Raw genomic sequence first — 16,954 nt, forward strand, 5'->3', positions numbered from 1 at the left:
CTGCAGCTTCTGTCACTCAGATAGTCACAGCAACGCTATTGGCTGTAATCCCATCGCCCAAACCCCGCCTTGACGTTTGATTTGCTACAGCGCGTGTCAAATCAAAGCGTCATTCAAATCGTAGTACTGGTCTCGTGTAGCCCGGAAGAGTGGAGTTTATTCGTCTCTATACATTTCTTAAAAATCCTGTAGCAACAGAGGAAGTTAAGAATTATAAAAATTTATTTGCTTTGTCATACAATGCTATTTGGATGATATTTGTCGAATGTATAACATTAACCCCGCCCGTACATTTGCTTTGGATTATGAATCGAACACACCCGCACATTGCCAACACGCCCTTGTCTACTTTAGAAAATAAACGGTGATGGGTCATCATAGATCACGCACATATTTTGAGATGATTTACCCCTTTGGTTTAGTCCAACAAGCAATACAATTTTTAAATCTTATTTGGATAAATTCTATTATATAATAAAAAAAAAAATGGAATCCCCTATTGAAAACTGTGATTATGTTTACCGAAAATCAGTACTTGTGGCCCTGAGAGTTTAAACACATTTATACGATGCAGTTCTCGATATGGTTTCATCATATCATGACTTTGTGACTTTAAAGAATAAGGACTGTGGAAACGGGGCCTGTACTACGAAGCAAGTTGTTGTGTTTTGTGATGTTATTGTGTTCTGGTTCTGACCCTCAGGACCACCCTTTTTTATCATATGTGTAATACATTAGGCAGACCACTATTTACCATAACTGTATGTTATAATTCATTGTCGAACAATAACCATATGAAAAATAATGAAAAAAGAAAGAAAGTACATTTTCCACTCAAATGTAAAGGAGAGGAATTATAGGTCGAAGAGGGACGGATTCTTTTGTTCACATGACAGCCAGTGTACATATTATGTATATTTACTAATATTATTAGTATATGATTATAAGTAAAGATACTGTATATCCTTTCGTTATTCAGGAGATGGGTTTTGTCCGTCACTCTCCAGGACTCTTGAACGCAGCACCAGTTTTGAACAAATCCAAGGTTAATCTCTCTCTCTCTCTCTCTCTCTCTCTCTCTCTCTCTCTCTCTCTCTCTCTCTCTCTCTCTCTCTCTCTCTCTCTCTCTCTCTGTGGCAGGCAGGGATCCAGGCATCATGCAGTCATCTGTGGGTGGTGTCAAATCATAGCTTGTACACACACGCTGAGGACAAACACACTTGTGCTCTGAGCGTGAATCCAGGAGGAAGCCTCAGTTCTATGGCGATGAAAATGGATTTAAGTGCCATCTTAGAGCAGATGGAGACGGGAGAGCAGGACACCGCTCTGACTGCTCTACAGAGCTACACCAAGGAGGTAAACACGAGCCCAACTGCATCTCTGCAGCGAAACATCAAGTTAATCATAAATGTATACATTAATGTGATGTACATGTTGTCTGTTTTACGCAAGCAGCTTCTGTCCTCGCTTTATGTGTTTAGCTCAAAAAATACATGTTCAGTTAAGGTCATGGATGCTCACATTATCCTCATTAGGACTGGATTTTTCTAAGTCATACAGTGTTGGGGAGTAACAGAAAACATGTTAACACATACAAAATATGAGTATCTATATATATTAGGTACATTCTTAACAGCAATAGATTTCATAGAATGATTTTTTTTAAGTCTGCAGCATTTACTCTAATTTTAAAATAGTTTACCTGAATGTTAACTTGACAGTAGAATAATTCATAAAAACAAAAAAAGGCAAGTTAGAAATACAAAAATTCTCATGACAGCTATTATTTTTATTGAGATAAAGGAAAAGAAATAGCATAAAACAGTAACATTAGTGTCAATGTAGCCGTTAGCCAGCAGCACTCTCACAACCACCTGAACACCACGGTAAAACCATCCATTTAAAGGCAAATGTTCTTCAGTCCCTTCTGACTGGATGCCTCTCAGGTCAGAGTGAAAGAAACAGGCATTGTGTTGTGTTTCACAGCTGACAAGCATCATGGTGAGTATCAAGAAAATAAAAGTTGTGAAGAGTAATTGTATAATACCTTTCGCAGATACAAAATCACTAAGCGATTCACATCAATAAAAAATACACTATTAAAACTATTACAAATTTGTAAAACATTTTCTAAATATTTTGTATGGCCCATGAAGAATGTTGTAGAAAATTGAGCAGTAGTGTTATTTGGTAAATGGTAAATGGACTGTATTTAAATAGCTTTTCTAGTCTTGATGACCACTCAAAGCACTTTACAGTACAGTTTTAAATTCACCCATTAACAAAAAAAAAAGGGGCAATTTGGGGCTCAGTATCTTGCCAAAGGACACTTCAGCATGCGGACTAGGGGTTGGGTTACTGATTTATAGCATTCTTCTACTTCTGTAATGCTACATTTTAGTATTTAGGGCCACCTGTGAAATCAAAGTTGGGTTGTCCACTAGTCATAGGGACTAATTCCACTGGGGCAGTACTTTTTTCCGATCTGAATATTGTCCACAGGTCTTCCCTTCAGGCGACCTATGGCCCTACCACCTCTAGCAACACAACAAACTTTAGACTGGGAGTGCATAATCCCAACCAACTACCTACTAGTTCATGACGTTGGTAAAAACAGTGACTACATCTGAGGCTCTCACCAACTGTCAAGCACCAATGGCTGTTTTTGGTCCTCGTCTACATGGGCAGGAATGAAGACGAGGCTTCATATGGTATTTTTCAGTTTTTCGAGACAGAAGACTTTGAGGATGAAAACTATTTGGCTGGTTTGAAAAATGTGCATCTGATTAATTTCACTATGTCTGCTAAATAGCAACTGCTTCCCAAGAGTTTAATGCCCTTGCGCTTCACAAAATGCTGTTTGCTAACCCAGGTGAGCAATGCTGCATGGCTCTCTCTGTGGCAGAGCTTTTAGCTGTGTGGGAGTTGATCTCAAAGGCAATAGGATTATGTTCTCTGATGCACAAATAGAGACTTCTACAGCCAAGTCAAATCCTACTCTACTAAAGAGGAGCTTAGTGTTAAAGGAGAGCTGCACGATCTGCAATATCCTTTCCTCACTATGCTCTGCTGTTTGCCTGCGCTGGTTACTTTTATTTATGGTTTTATCTTGAAGTATTTCTTTAAATGGTAAAAGGTCTGTATTTATATATTGCTTTTCTAGACTTGATGACCACTTAAAGCTCTTTCACCCATTCACACACACATTCATACAACGTTTTTCTATATCTTGCCAAAGGACATTTTGGCATGCCGATGGGAAAGACTGGGATTGAACCGCCGACCTTCTAGTTAGAGCCCCCCCCCCCTTTACTGTTTTAGCATAAATGTTCAAAATCTTTTCTAAACTTTTCAGAAACAGTCCTAACATCAGAAGCCATATATATATAATACACAGTGTGGGAATTTACTTTTAACATGTACATTGTTAAAGTTGCACTTATAACAATACCTCAATTATATAATAACTATACCACCAATATTTCTAGATTCTGATTGGCTGGAAGGTGTGGATTAGCCATGTTTGTATGTGTATGTGTCAGATTGATAGCAAGCTTAGTTTCATTGATAGGACCCTTGAAGGAATAAAAACATCGAAATGACCATTTGATTGGAAAAAGGTTACCCTTCCCCTGCCTTACATCAACAGTGGATCAAGTCCAAAAACAATTATCTAACTCTTCAGTTGCCCTCTGTTCTACAGTTTAAAAAAATTATTATTATCTATTATCTCATTGTTGAGGTTTTGCAGCTTGACAATAACATATATATCAGCTGAAAAAGCTCTGATTAACACACTATAACAACTATTTGCTCAGCACCAAACAGCAGACAGACAAAGTGAGCATTTTGCAGATATTTACACCGCCCGAAGAGAATGCTAACATGAGGCTGAGGAGGTAGAGCAGTCGTCCCCATCTGCATGCCGATGGCCTTGGGTAGGAAACTGAACCCCATATTGCACCTCATGGAAAAAGTGCTTCCTAGAGATGCATTGTATGAATGTGTGTGTGAATGAGTGAAAGGCAATAAACTGTACTGTAAAGCGCTTTGAGTGGTCATCAAGACTAGAAAAACGCAATTTAAATACAAACCATCCACCACACCTCATTAATTGTAAGAGATATATAAGCTTTAAACTACCTACTAGTATTACTACTTGACCTATATGACTGGACATTTTCGAGATGGAACCATCTTTCATGCCATTACTATCTGGGAGTAGTTTTAGGGTTTGTTTATTGTAATTACATGTAATTTGTTCATTATAGCGCCCCCTACTGCCCCTTTAGGGCAGCTGTTGCTCAGGACATAGAGCAAATCATCCTCTAACAACAATGTCAGTGGTTCGAAGTGTCCTTGGGCATGACAGCGAACCCTAAATTGCCCCTGATGGTTATGCCGGCAGAGTGTGACTGATGTGTGATAGAGGAATGGTAAATGGTTTTGTATTTATACTTTTCTAGTGTTGATGACCACTCAAAGCTCTTTACGGTACACTTACATTCACACACACATTCATACAGTGCATCTATTAGCAGCACTTTGTTGTTCTATGAGGGGCAATTCGGGGTTCAGCATCTTGCCCAAGGACACTTCGGCATGCAGATGGGGAAGACTGGGGATCGAACTGCTGACCTTCAGGTTGGAGGACGACCGCTCTACCCCTCAGCCACACTTTGATGCACTGTATGAATGTGTGTGAATGGCAAAACTGTACTTTAAAAAGCTTTGACTGGTCATTAACACTTTATAAGCTATATAAATAAACAATAATAACAACCAACAAACCTAAAAAAAAATTGGTTTTAGAACTGTTGAATGCTTTTGCTTTATTGAAAAAAACATTAGTTTTGGTTTGAAATGTTCAGGATTCCTTGGTAAACATTTCAGTGGAGATTCAAGAAGCCAATCTTCACAACAGTGACTGGATATGTCCGAGCTGGATAGTGGACATGGTTAAAGGACACTGTTGATTGGACAGTACATGTGAATAGCAGTCTTCAGTTTGAAAAAGAGACCCCACCCTCCTCCGTTAGAGGATTGTCACGATTCGCCATCATGATTTATGATTACCTCTTTGTTTTAAGGTCTTAAAAGTTTATGTTTTCTTATTCTTCCCCTGCTTTTCCCTCTCTTCCTCTTCTGTACTGTTCTCTTCCTCTTGTCTCTTCCTCCTTTAGAATATCCTCTACCTCACACTTTTTTTTGTGCCTTCTCTTCAGATGGACCAATGCTTTACATTCAGCAGGGAAGAGGAGCATGAAAGAGAGGTATGACTGTTAATGTACTTGATGTTAGACAATGAAAGAGTTGCATGAATTCTTAAGAGCTTTGAAGCTTTAAATTTTGTAATAAAATGTCTAACTTTATGTCACCAGTAAAAGAACACATGGTTATTTATTATCGCTCTCACCTCCTCTGTATCATCTGTCTCTCCTTGTGTGTGCATTCCCGGTGCTCTAGGAAGGGGAGTTACAAAAGGTATGAATATGGAATAACTAACATGTGTATGCTCTTACTCTCAATGAGAGAGAGAGAGAGAGAGAGAGAGAGAGAGAGAGAGAGAGAGAGAGAGAGAGAGAGAGAGAGAGATCCCACTGTTTATCTACAATGTACTGTAATGCAGATTTTTAAATCCAAATGTAGTTTAATTCCCTTAAACCAGAAATGAAAAGGTAGATGAGGTCCTGGTGACAGGAATTTATTACAGAAAGCAAATGATAGGAGGGGACTTAAAATGTCAGTGAACAAATGTAAGTGGAATGTTGTTTGTCTGTATGTTCAAACAAGGTGACAGAGAATCTTGTGTATTTTTTCAGCTTATTTCTGAGGCTCTGTAGTGAGATGTTACTTAACTGAGTGCTAACACAAATGTAAATATACTATTTATTAAATTGCTGAAGTTAGACACGACTGGCATCCGTTGACATTTAAGAAACTAATGCACCAATAAACCAATGCAGCTGACATCTGACAAACTCAGATAACCTTTGTCAGTTGTAGAGTTGGCTGCTAATGGCAATATTGTGAATGCATTTGACTTGTTTCATTCACTTCAGTTCAGAGTTATCAAGGCTGAAATTACGAGTGTCAGCCCGGCCACAGTGACACACCGGCAGCATCACACTGCCTGTCTGTGCATGTTCTCTCACTACGAGGATGCAGATGCTTTTCAATGCAACTTTATCAAACCCCATATGGAAAGCATAACCATGCCTTAACACATGAGCAGCTATGTGGCCCGATGAGACAGAGAGTGACTGTAATAGGAGTGAATGTGTTCCATCAGACAGGTGTGAAACAGAGACTGAAACTTAAAGCATTCACTGGTTTTGGTGCCAGTTTGAACTGTTTCTTATTTTTTTCAGTTCACTTGAAAACTAGGGCAATATAAACGGTTTCTATGGTTAGTGTTCCACGTTTGGATTTTTGTGGTCTTACAGGATTTTTTGGGCAGAGTGACTCTCAGTGAGGGTGGTTCCAGGACTAAAATCTCATTCAGTCCCACTCAATAAAAAATGTATGGTTCATTACCCTCAGTTCAACCTAACCACTGAGTGGTACAAAATAAATGTAAATGTGAGAGCACATTCTCAATGAATGCGTTCTGGACCTAATACTATAACCAGAAACTCAATGGAGGTGTATATAAAGACATGGAGGTGTCAGTGAAAGAAGGGAACTATTGGAAGGTGTGGTGCAGTGAACCAGGATGAGTAATGTAGCCAGACCTCCATCTCAACATAAGGAGGGTGTGTTAGAAAAGCACACATGCAGAGGACTTACAAAAAATACTGCCTCATGACTGCCTCAACATTTATGATGACATGGTCCTCAATAAACAGAAATGTTGGAGTACATTTATGTTCCCAAGAGGGTGTACCATTTTATTTTGAATATCAGCGATATCAAACTAAATCCAACTCTGGGTGTTAGTCAGTAGATGTACACATCAGATCAGTATGCTTTGCTTAATCAGTTCAGACGGTCAGTGATAAATATAAATAATCAAACCAGAATAAAAGCACATCCTGGAATCTCTCATAACAGCAGACTGGAAGCTAACAGAACTCAAAGATTATAGAATAAATCTGTCACGTCCTTTATACATTGATCAGATGAAGTGATTTTCTTGCTGCAGCATTAATTAATTAATTACACATAAACTGGAGCTAATAGGTTATTCTGATCATTTACTATACATGAACACAAATATGATTTTCAGTCCAGACTATAAAAAGGTTGAATTTCATTCACAGCCTTATACTAACCAGAACTTCCACTAAGTCTTCATTCTGTTCTGATGCAAATGACCACTTAACCGATTAAGGTGATTAACAGGTTAGAGCACTAAACACTGAATCTACTTAGTTCGGAAATTACCAAGTACCTATTGAGAAGAATGACACTCAAAATGGCCACAAATGTGTGTTTCACAATCTACAAATGAAAAATGAGATATACAAACCTGTACAATTTGCATAATTTTGAGTACTCACAAATGTGTTCCAATCCACACACAGAAATACCAAGCAATTTGAAAACATGTAAAACAGATTTACATATGCATGTTCGTATTTTTCAACTTCACAGATCGGATCATTTTTGCTCTGGAAAAGCTTCATGTGTAAACAAATGTGTAAGATTTGTGACATTTATTTTATATGTCTTTATGGGCTTCTGGTGACTTTGTGTTTTTAAATTGTTGAGATAGACAAACTCTTCTTTTGAAGACATACATGTCCCAACTATGGACTATAGCCTACATATGGTTTAAAAAGGGGTAGATTTAGCAAGCAGCTTCAGGGAAAACTGTCAGTCCAGGGGGTCATGGGGTTCTACGAGAAAACTAAATTCTACTGGAGGAGCAGACTGTGACACAACAAAAGCAAAAATGATCAGATCAATGAAGTTGAAGTTAATCTAAAAGTAATAGTAGAAGTAACACATTCATATTTATTCAGGTTGTGATTTGTCCATTTGTAAAATAAACGTTGTAAAGTTTAACCTGGGTTCCTAATTGCTTGGTGTTAGGCTGTGGATTGGAACATGCATTTATGAGTACCCCAAATTATTCTAAAATTTTACACATTTGTAAATCCTATTTTAAATTTTTGGATGATTTAACACACATTTGTGACTGTTTTGGGTCTAATGTCTCTGGGGGCGGTTGTGACTGGAGGTAGACAATTGCCCCTCATAGAAAAAGTGCTGCCCATAGATGCACTGTATGAGTGTGTGTGTGAATTGGTGAATGGCAATAAACTATAAAGCGCTTTGAGTGGTCATCAAGACTAGACTCGAAAAGTGCTATATAAATACAGACCACATTCAGTCTCTGACAGAGCAGCAAAGCAACAGCTTCACAAAGTAAACCTTGATGTTGTTGTTCAGTTTAGCTATAGAGAGCATAAGATTAAAACTATGGTCCTTAGGAAAAAAGAAAAGTAAATTAGTTCAAAGTTCAGGCTTTAACATAGGTCAAGTGCAGCTTATGTGTCACTGCGTGCTTTCTTTATCCAACAAACGTGCACACATGGAGCACACACCTGCAAATAGACTGTAGGAACATATTAGCAAGATGAGCTTAGCAGACGCATTTATCAGAGCCAGGATTAGCTGCCACTCACCTCGTTAGCCAGGAGACATAGGACTTTGACAAACTGTCCTTTAACGGCAGAGTCACAACTACTTGTACAAAAACTAAAGTAGTCATGAGTGAAATTAAATCAAAGAGCATCTCAGCCATGGAAAATACTCAATACACTTTATGTACAGTATTGAGACAAGCAGCAGCTTCAGTCCAGTGTTCATTACATTGTATGGGTGAAACTGCTATGTTTAATCACCTATTTCCTTCTATGCTTCCATGAATACAGGTGTGACTTGATTTGTTTGTTGTGTGACACAGCGTCTGGGGGAGTTGGTGCTCGGTTTCCTCAATAGGGAGTTGCAGCCGTCCTGTCAGCTGGCATGTCTAGAAACGCTTCGCATCCTGACCAGAGACAAAGACTGCCTGGACCCCTTCATCAATCGCTCTGCCATGTCTACTCTTGCCCGCTACGCTGGCATCACTGTTGCCAGCACTGCCACACATGCCCACAGCAATCCGATGGAGGGCCAAGGTAAGCCCTGCTGCCAACCACGTTTGCACTTTTAAAGATTTTTTTTGCAGTGTAACTATTGTATTGTTTCTCCTTTTTAGCCCCTACAGCATAAATTTGTTTTGGAATTACTAAACAAAAAAAAGAACAAAGTTCATCCTCTGTTCCTCAAATCTTCCCATGGGCATTTCAACTAAACACAGTCTAAATACAGGATGTGTCTGCTTCACTACTGGACTTTGGCATTAATTCTTTCTAGTCGAGGGTGAGGGGGAAGATGCAGAGGAAGTGTCGAGTGAGTTGATGAAGGGAGCGTCCCCTCCGTCAGAAAGTCCTGACCAGGAAGTGATTGTCGAGGCTCTCAAGTCCATATGTAACATCCTGCTACACAACGAGACGGGACAGGTCAGTGTGCTGTATTTCTCTTTGCACATTTACATGAAAACTTCAGATTGTGTTGGTGACAATCTAAAACCTGTACTTGGATGGGTGGTTGGCAGGTCATCGCAGCAGATCTGCAGCTGATAAAGGGCTTGTCAGAGCGGCTGAAACAGTGTCATGATTCCATCTGGAACCACGAGGTATGGATGTCAGCTACATTTCTTCATGTTGACTTTGTTGACATCTGTAGCCTCAAAACCAGAGCACTCATAATAATAGTGCGCTAATTCTATGCTTTTGTGTGTGTCTGCATGAACTGCCAGGTTGTTTGAAGCTTCAATGTTGTTTATGAAAAATATTTTGTCACACTACACTTAATGATACTCTGTGCAGCAGATACCCTCCAGCTGGTACCAAATAAGCACTGAGGTTTGTGTCCGTGTGTGCTCTCTCTGTCCAGGTGCGGTTCTTTGACTTGCGCCTCACCTTTCTGCTGACTGCCCTCAGGGTAGACGTCAGGGCACAGCTAGCACAGGAGCTTCATGGCATCAGTCTGCTAGGTAACTGATTTCATGTGTAACCACTATATCCTCCCTCTGTAACTACTGATCTAGTGGCCATCATCATCTCTAGGTTACCAGTCTCCAATGGCGCAATGTAACTCACCTTGCAGGTCTCCAGTGTCTGTAATACCTAGGATTTTTATAAAGCAATAACAAGACAAATGAAAAATCATCGCACATAAATTGACAAGTTCTTTCAAGGAGGAAAGGATTCCATAAGAGGAAGGTACAAAGCGAATACGTTGGCAACTTCTCCTCCTGTGTGTTCTAGGCAACCAGTTGGATGTGACACTAGGCCTGTGTTGGCCAGACACATTGGAGACGGCCAGAGCAGGATCAGAGGACGTCCCACCTGAAGAACTACCCTCTCTGAGCCGGGAACAAATAGAACTAGCCATGGAAATTCTGAAAATACTATTCAACGTCACGTTTGACACTGCAAGGCGTAAGGTTGACGAGGTATTGAAGAAAAGTACATGTCTTTATTATGTAGTTTTTGTCATGTTGTTATTAATATAATACTAACAATTCTGAATATTGTATAGTAATTGCATTTAGTAGCTAACTTAGTGTACATTAATAGAATTACTTATTTCAGAAAGACCTGCAGCCATTTTTATTTTATGTGAATGAACCCATAAAGATACAACACTGTCATATTTCCCAGGCTTGTTGTGTAATAACTATCCAGAACAGCTACAGTTATATCAAATTCACTCATTCTCTTGGGACATCTGGCTAAACTCTGTGAGGCCTTCCCTCACTGTTAAATGTACTTACAGTTATTTACATGCTAATTGACACTAAAAATGTATTTGAGCTGAGGCGGATTTGATTTGTTATTATTTTTAAGTATTTGGCCACAAAGTGCAACTTTGACCTGATGGTGGCACTAGAGCGACAGTCAAAGGATCACCAACGCCAACTACAACTCATGCTGAGGGGGGCATGAGTGCCAACAATCCATCCAACCAATCCATCAAGCAGACATTTTAAGATATTTCATGGTATACATGAAAACACAGACCTGTTGGTGCTGTGAGAGCAAGGGTCTGGGATCATCACAGACAGAATAATTAGATTTATTCTCAGGAGACATTGAATTTTTTATTTTCATCCTATGGTTGTTGAGACTTTTCATCCCAAACCAAAAGTCAGGGAAAGAACCCCCTAGCTGCTGGTCTTCTGTGTGTTGAAAATGTTTATGCCTTTCTTTTGAATATTTCAAACATTTTTCTGTTTCCATTGGAACCCAACAACATAGATTAGTCAGCTCCCTCTGTCTGTTACACACAAATACACTGAAAATATACACATTTACAGTGAAAGGCTTCCACTTCAGACCATGCGAACGAGACATGTGTAACTGTAACGTGTGTGTGTGTGTGTGTGTGTGTGTGTGTGTGTGTGAAGGAGGAGACGGCAGAGTACAGACATTTGGGAGCCATACTGAGACACTGTCTAATGAGCCATGCTGATGGAGAGGAGAGGACTGAGGAGTTCCACAGGTAGAACATCACAAACCTTACATCTGTTGTCTTTGTCACTCTGTTCATTGAATCATACAGTCATTGCCCTCCATCCCTCTTTTCCCCAGCCACACTGTTAACCTGTTAGGTAACCTCCCTCTGCCCTGTCTGGATGTGCTGTTGATGCCAAAGGTACAACAAGGCTCCACTGAGTATATGGGGGTCAACATGGATGCTGTCAACATGCTGCTGGAATTCATGGAGAAAAGACTTGACCGGGTAAGACAAGACTTTTTGTATCTTCCTCACTATATAAATTAATCCAAATATTAATCAAATTAGGTAATATATTAAATATGCTACTATAATATGATATAGCTTGTTACCCGCCTGGTTAACAGTTGCTTATCTTCTTGAAGGTAAAAGGAAATAAACTGTTGAACAGAGCCTGGCTCTCTGTCAGTAGGTGGAGCTGTGTGTTAACTGATGTGTCCGTGTTTAGAATACTATGCCAGCTGGTTGCTACAAGTTACAACAAATCAGTGAAAATGTGTAGCAGTCTAGGATACGTTTGATTACTGACAAATGCAGCTGACAGTATTTTAAATTATTAACTGATATTAGAAAGATCTAATGGACCATGTTCCTTATAGACAGTGGTGGAAAGTAACCAATTAGAACCAATTTTCTTATTCAATAGGGTTTTGATCGAAGATTTAAAATCCAAATTACAAATCAAGCTAGCATTGTGTGACTGTAGTGATTGGGTTAGAGCCATGGTATCAATATAATACACAAGCTCCACATATCATCAAATAACTAATTTCAACAAAACTTGTCAGAATCATGAAAACTTCACAAGACATCAGTGTAATAAGTACTACCTCAAAGATATAATACATCTTTGAGAACAATTTATTTGATGTTCTTTTCACATTATTTTAAATGGAGAAGTTTTGGGCAATAGCATTGGTGGAAGTGTATGCTCTCTGAGCGGCCTCCACGGAGTCCAGATGATTGGTTGTATTTATTCTACAATTGTAAATGTTTGCTTTTCATTTAATCAGGGCCATAAACTGAGAGAGACCCTTCTCCCATCACTGAACTTGCTGACCGAAAGCGGCCGCATCCATAGAGAGACCAGGAAGTTTCTCAGGTCAAAGGTCAGTACTGGACTGACGCGAATAAGATCCACGATGAAGAGAGTAATTATTAGCACTGTTGGTGTTTTGATGGCTAATGTGTGTGTGTGTGTTTAGGTGCTACCTCCACTGCGTGATGTGATAAACAGACCAGAGGTGGGCAGTGCTCTGAGGAACAAACTAGTCCGTATAATGACACACATTGACACCGATGTTAAGGACTGTGCAGCTGAATTCCTCTTTGTGCTCTGCAAAGAAAGTGGTGAGGAAAATATATTTTTAATGGTTTGTTTTAATGATTCATGTCACTCTCTGTATGAGTGACTTTAAGCTCATCGCTCACTGCGACATGGACTATGTCGACTCATCAACTATGCAGTTGAACAACTATGTAATATGACTCTATTATTATCAACTCTGTTATGAGTTAAACTCTCTGACCAGCGCATGTACTAATGTTGAAATTACCGACATGAGATCTGGTTTTTCATAGATAAAAACATGTGTCCTGAATATAAATCTTAGCTAGTGCAGCCTAAACGATCGGCTCATAATTCAGATCAGCCTCATGTCTGATGTAAATATCGTATCTGGATGAGGTTGGGGCTCTCTGACCAGAGACGTCTTGGATTGCTTTTCTTGACATTGTATTGGTGTCTTTTAATTCTGCTGTATTAACAGTAACTTTTTTTTAAATTCAGTGTCAAGGTTCATTAAGTATACTGGATATGGTAACGCTGCGGGTCTCCTGGCTGCCAGAGGGCTGTTGAGGGGGGGCAGAGACTCTGGGATCTACTCTGAAGATGAAGACTCTGAGACAGAGGAGTACAAAGAGGCCAAGGCTCAGTCAGTACCACCTCTACACTGTCACCTTAGCTCAGTGCTTTATTTAGTGTGTTTCATTGCAGCATTTCCAAAATACATTTGCTAGCTTTAAGTATTAAACATTTAGTGTAACCATTGAATTATTTGGCTCTGTCTTACAGACTAAAGACATTTCTCTCTCCAGCACCCACATTGTTTAAATAGAAAATGCAATTGCATCCATCTGAGCACCCATGGGTGTGTTGGTCTTAAAGTGAGCTGTGGTCATGTGTATTGTTAATGAATTGCTACTTTGAGGCAGTGAAAAGTGGTTGACCACCAAAACCCTGTCTGAAGTCAGTGGCACAGTTCATTGTTTTTTAAAGATTCATTATCAAAATAGTAATATGCACCCGCATAGGCAGGTGCACCACAAACTAATACTCAGCTTGTTACACACACAGATGACCTTCTCATATACAAAGTGACACCATTGAATGGGAGATGTAATTCTGATTGGTTAATTACATGTTACACCCAAAACACCCCCATGATTCATTAGGTGACCATATGCAAGCCTTTTGAAACATGGCACAGTTAAACTAACGCGAGTGTAATGTAAAATGAGGTCTGAACTCTGAGATCTTAGAATTTGAATAACTTTGCTATTTTCTATTCTTTTATTTTCTTTCTGTCTCGCTATTTTTTGTCTCCAGTATAAACCCAATAACAGGAGTTGTGGAAGAGGAGCAGCCTGATCCCATGGAGGGAATGACAGAGGAGCAGAAAGAATATGAAGCTATGAAGCTGGTCAGGATGTTTGACAAACTGTCAAGGTCAATACAAGCTGAAACACACACACACACACACGCACACACACTCACTCACTCACACACACACACACGCACGCACGCACGCACGCACGCACACACACACACACACACGATCTGTTAGAACAGATTACACTCCACTCTAGATAGAAAGTCTAATAATAGTTACATTTAGTATTCTGAGTGCACCCTTTACAAAATCACAAAATGTTAAGTGATTAAGTTGAAGTTAAGTGTATTTGGTTTTATTTGTAACTAAAGACAAATTGACTAAGGCCGCATGGTGGTGCAGTGCTTGCCTCATAGCAAGAAGGTTACTGGTTTCTCAGTATGTTAGTCCTGTGATTGGCTTCAGCTCCCCCATCACCCTCAAAGGATAATGGGTAATGGATGGATGGATGAAACAAATAGACTACATTCAAAATATAGTTCCCAAAGTATAGTATCCATGCATGAACACAACTGTAATTACACCTGTGATTTTTCTATAACTACATGAACAAGGTTATGAATTAACCTGTGGACCTGTTGCATTTGATGTAACATGGCTCCATGTGGTGAGGAAGAAGATATAAACCAGATTAAAACTTTGTAAGGATGAAAAAGGTTAAGAGCATCAGTATCCTGCTGAGCATCAGCTGGAACAGATCTGCTTCTACTAAAGTCAGTATGCTAACCAACTAGCCCCAATATGGCTGGCCTGTCACTGAATCATCAAGTCTGTCCCGATGAACTTACTCTGCTCAGATGATAAATTATATCTTGTCTTTACGAGACAAGAATAGCTGAAGCTCTTGGCAAGCGACCATCACCACCACCCACTGCCAGTTTCGTGTCAAAATGACGTTCAGGGGCTGTAAAAATGTACATACAGCACAATTAAATGAACAGGATTTGTAATTACTTTAACTTTGAGCAATATCACGTTGAATGCACTCAGTTTTGTATTTAGTTGCGCTTACTGCCATTTTCTCAGTAATTAATACTGCCACAGTGTTCACTGCTCAGGGCTGCAGACTTAGTTCAATCTATACTCACACATGCCCTCATTATTTCATTTGAACCACCTTTCTCGACAGGACCAATGTGATCCAGCCTATGCAGCTCAGCATGGATGGGAAAATGAGAGAGATAACTCCAGATGATCTACAAAACCTCACACACAATCCTGTGTTCCAGCCAGAAGATCCAGGCAGTGAAGATGAGGCTTAGTAAGCACAGAAGCATAAATACAGAAATAGCTGTAACTCCTGTGTCAGTCCTGGCAGTTTGATTATTGGAAACATTCACGTGTCACATGGTGGACAGTTGGGATTAGTTGAGTCAAAGTGAAACCACAGCATGAAATTCAGATTGAAGGACAATATCACTGGCTTTATGTGCTTCTCTGTCATATACAAATAACCCGTGTTTCATTACTTACGATTTTACAAAAATGTGACTATATGAAATTATACACGTACATGTCCAAAACCATCCTTTTGACAAAAAATTGTAAATGGCTGAGTTGTATATGTAGCCAGTTGATTTTCATAATTGTAAGGTAGAGAAACAGAAACAGCTTAAGTATGGTCGTTTAAATCATGCTCCTGTCCAACTCAGCAGAGTTGACTTTGCTTCTAACAAACAAGAAGAATCATTTATTGCTCATTTTTGCTCATGACCTGCTTGTCTAACTTTATAAGTAGACTTCTTGTATCTCTTCAAGTGTTTGTGTACCTGAGCTCTCTGAGTCTTTGACTGATCATTAGTATTTCTCAGTCAACTGCACACATACAGTATGCTGTGTAATCCATTATGTTGACCATTCCTTGCCCCAAAACCCCCCTGACACAAAACCCGAACCTTAAATGCCTCACAGAGTTGATGTATGATTGTATGGTTCAAAGTGATTTATTTCAGCAGACAAAAACAACAACTATGGGCTCATTCAACACTTCTCACCTGACTCCCAAACCACTGAGATCATGTTTTCCCAATCATTTGGATCTGATTTGTTGAGGTTATGAGACCGTGTCTTTTGAGACTCCTGTGCCTCCTCACAGCACAGAGCTGAATGAGCTCAACAGCACCATGCCTCTCCACAAACACCCAGTTACTGTTACTCAGGGTATTGCACGAACCTCACTGACATTTTCTTTTCCATAGAGAACTATTTACAGCAGAAAACAGTTGTGCTTTCACAGTGTAAACTAGTTTGTCATTAATAGGAGCTTTTCATGTTCAGATTATGTGTCATTTCCCCGTCTCATGGGAGCAGTGGAACTGTATGAAAGCCAAAGAGATGCTGCTCAGTTTGTGATGATGGAATCAGCTATTTTTGAGGAGAAAAAAGAAATACTTTAGATGCCTGTTCTTTTTCATAAAGCCCCTCAGATGTTTTATTTTTAGACTTGATGTGAAACTGCTGACAGATATGTCATAATTTTAGACTGGAGATGAAATATTCTTATGAAAAGAAAGAGCCTGTAATCTATAACACATCATATAATATTTTGTATTTATATTGTTGTTGTATAGCTGCCAATAATAATGGGCTGTATTATACATTAAATGTCTTTAAATTACAAAAATGTCATGTCATATTTTTGATGCTAACTTTTACTGTTGCACCATCATCATAAAAGGTCATCTATATTTTGAAGTGTACCATGTAAA

At 39.3% G+C, this 16,954-nt stretch overlaps 1 protein-coding gene across 2 annotated transcripts; it reads left to right on the plus strand.

The window, feature by feature from the left end:
• The first annotated feature begins 1,113 nt into the window (after positions 1 to 1,113).
• ric8a (RIC8 guanine nucleotide exchange factor A) lies at positions 1,114 to 16,869 on the plus strand. 2 transcript variants are annotated; one of them, XM_035157223.2, is made up of 15 exons: positions 1,115 to 1,356; positions 5,226 to 5,273; positions 5,467 to 5,484; positions 8,915 to 9,128; positions 9,367 to 9,512; positions 9,608 to 9,688; positions 9,949 to 10,048; positions 10,323 to 10,510; positions 11,465 to 11,559; positions 11,649 to 11,799; positions 12,588 to 12,683; positions 12,780 to 12,924; positions 13,364 to 13,508; positions 14,183 to 14,302; positions 15,376 to 16,869. In XM_035157223.2, exons 1-15 carry the CDS (start codon positions 1,261 to 1,263, stop codon positions 15,506 to 15,508), a joined length of 1,776 nt encoding a protein of 591 aa, XP_035013114.2. In that variant the 5' UTR covers positions 1,115 to 1,260; the 3' UTR covers positions 15,509 to 16,869. The 2 variants fall into 2 exon arrangements, with proteins under 2 accessions (XP_035013115.2, XP_035013114.2); XM_035157224.2 differs by lacking the exon at positions 5,467 to 5,484 and having other exon boundaries at positions 1,114 to 1,356.
• Positions 16,870 to 16,954: the final 85 nt, after the last annotated feature.

This window comes from Hippoglossus stenolepis, chromosome 5 (assembly GCF_022539355.2).
Source record: "Hippoglossus stenolepis isolate QCI-W04-F060 chromosome 5, HSTE1.2, whole genome shotgun sequence".
Classification (NCBI taxonomy): Eukaryota; Metazoa; Chordata; class Actinopteri; order Pleuronectiformes; family Pleuronectidae; genus Hippoglossus; species Hippoglossus stenolepis.

Coding starts and splice junctions, on each gene's coding strand:
- ric8a (XM_035157223.2), top strand. CDS start 1,261: ATGGCGATGAAAATGGATTTAAGTGCCATCTTAGAGCAGATGGAGACG. Junction 9,129..9,366: donor CAATCCGATGGAGGGCCAAG/GTAAGCCCTGCT, acceptor AATTCTTTCTAG/TCGAGGGTGAGGGGGAAGAT. Junction 13,509..14,182: donor TACAAAGAGGCCAAGGCTCA/GTCAGTACCACC, acceptor TTTTGTCTCCAG/TATAAACCCAATAACAGGAG.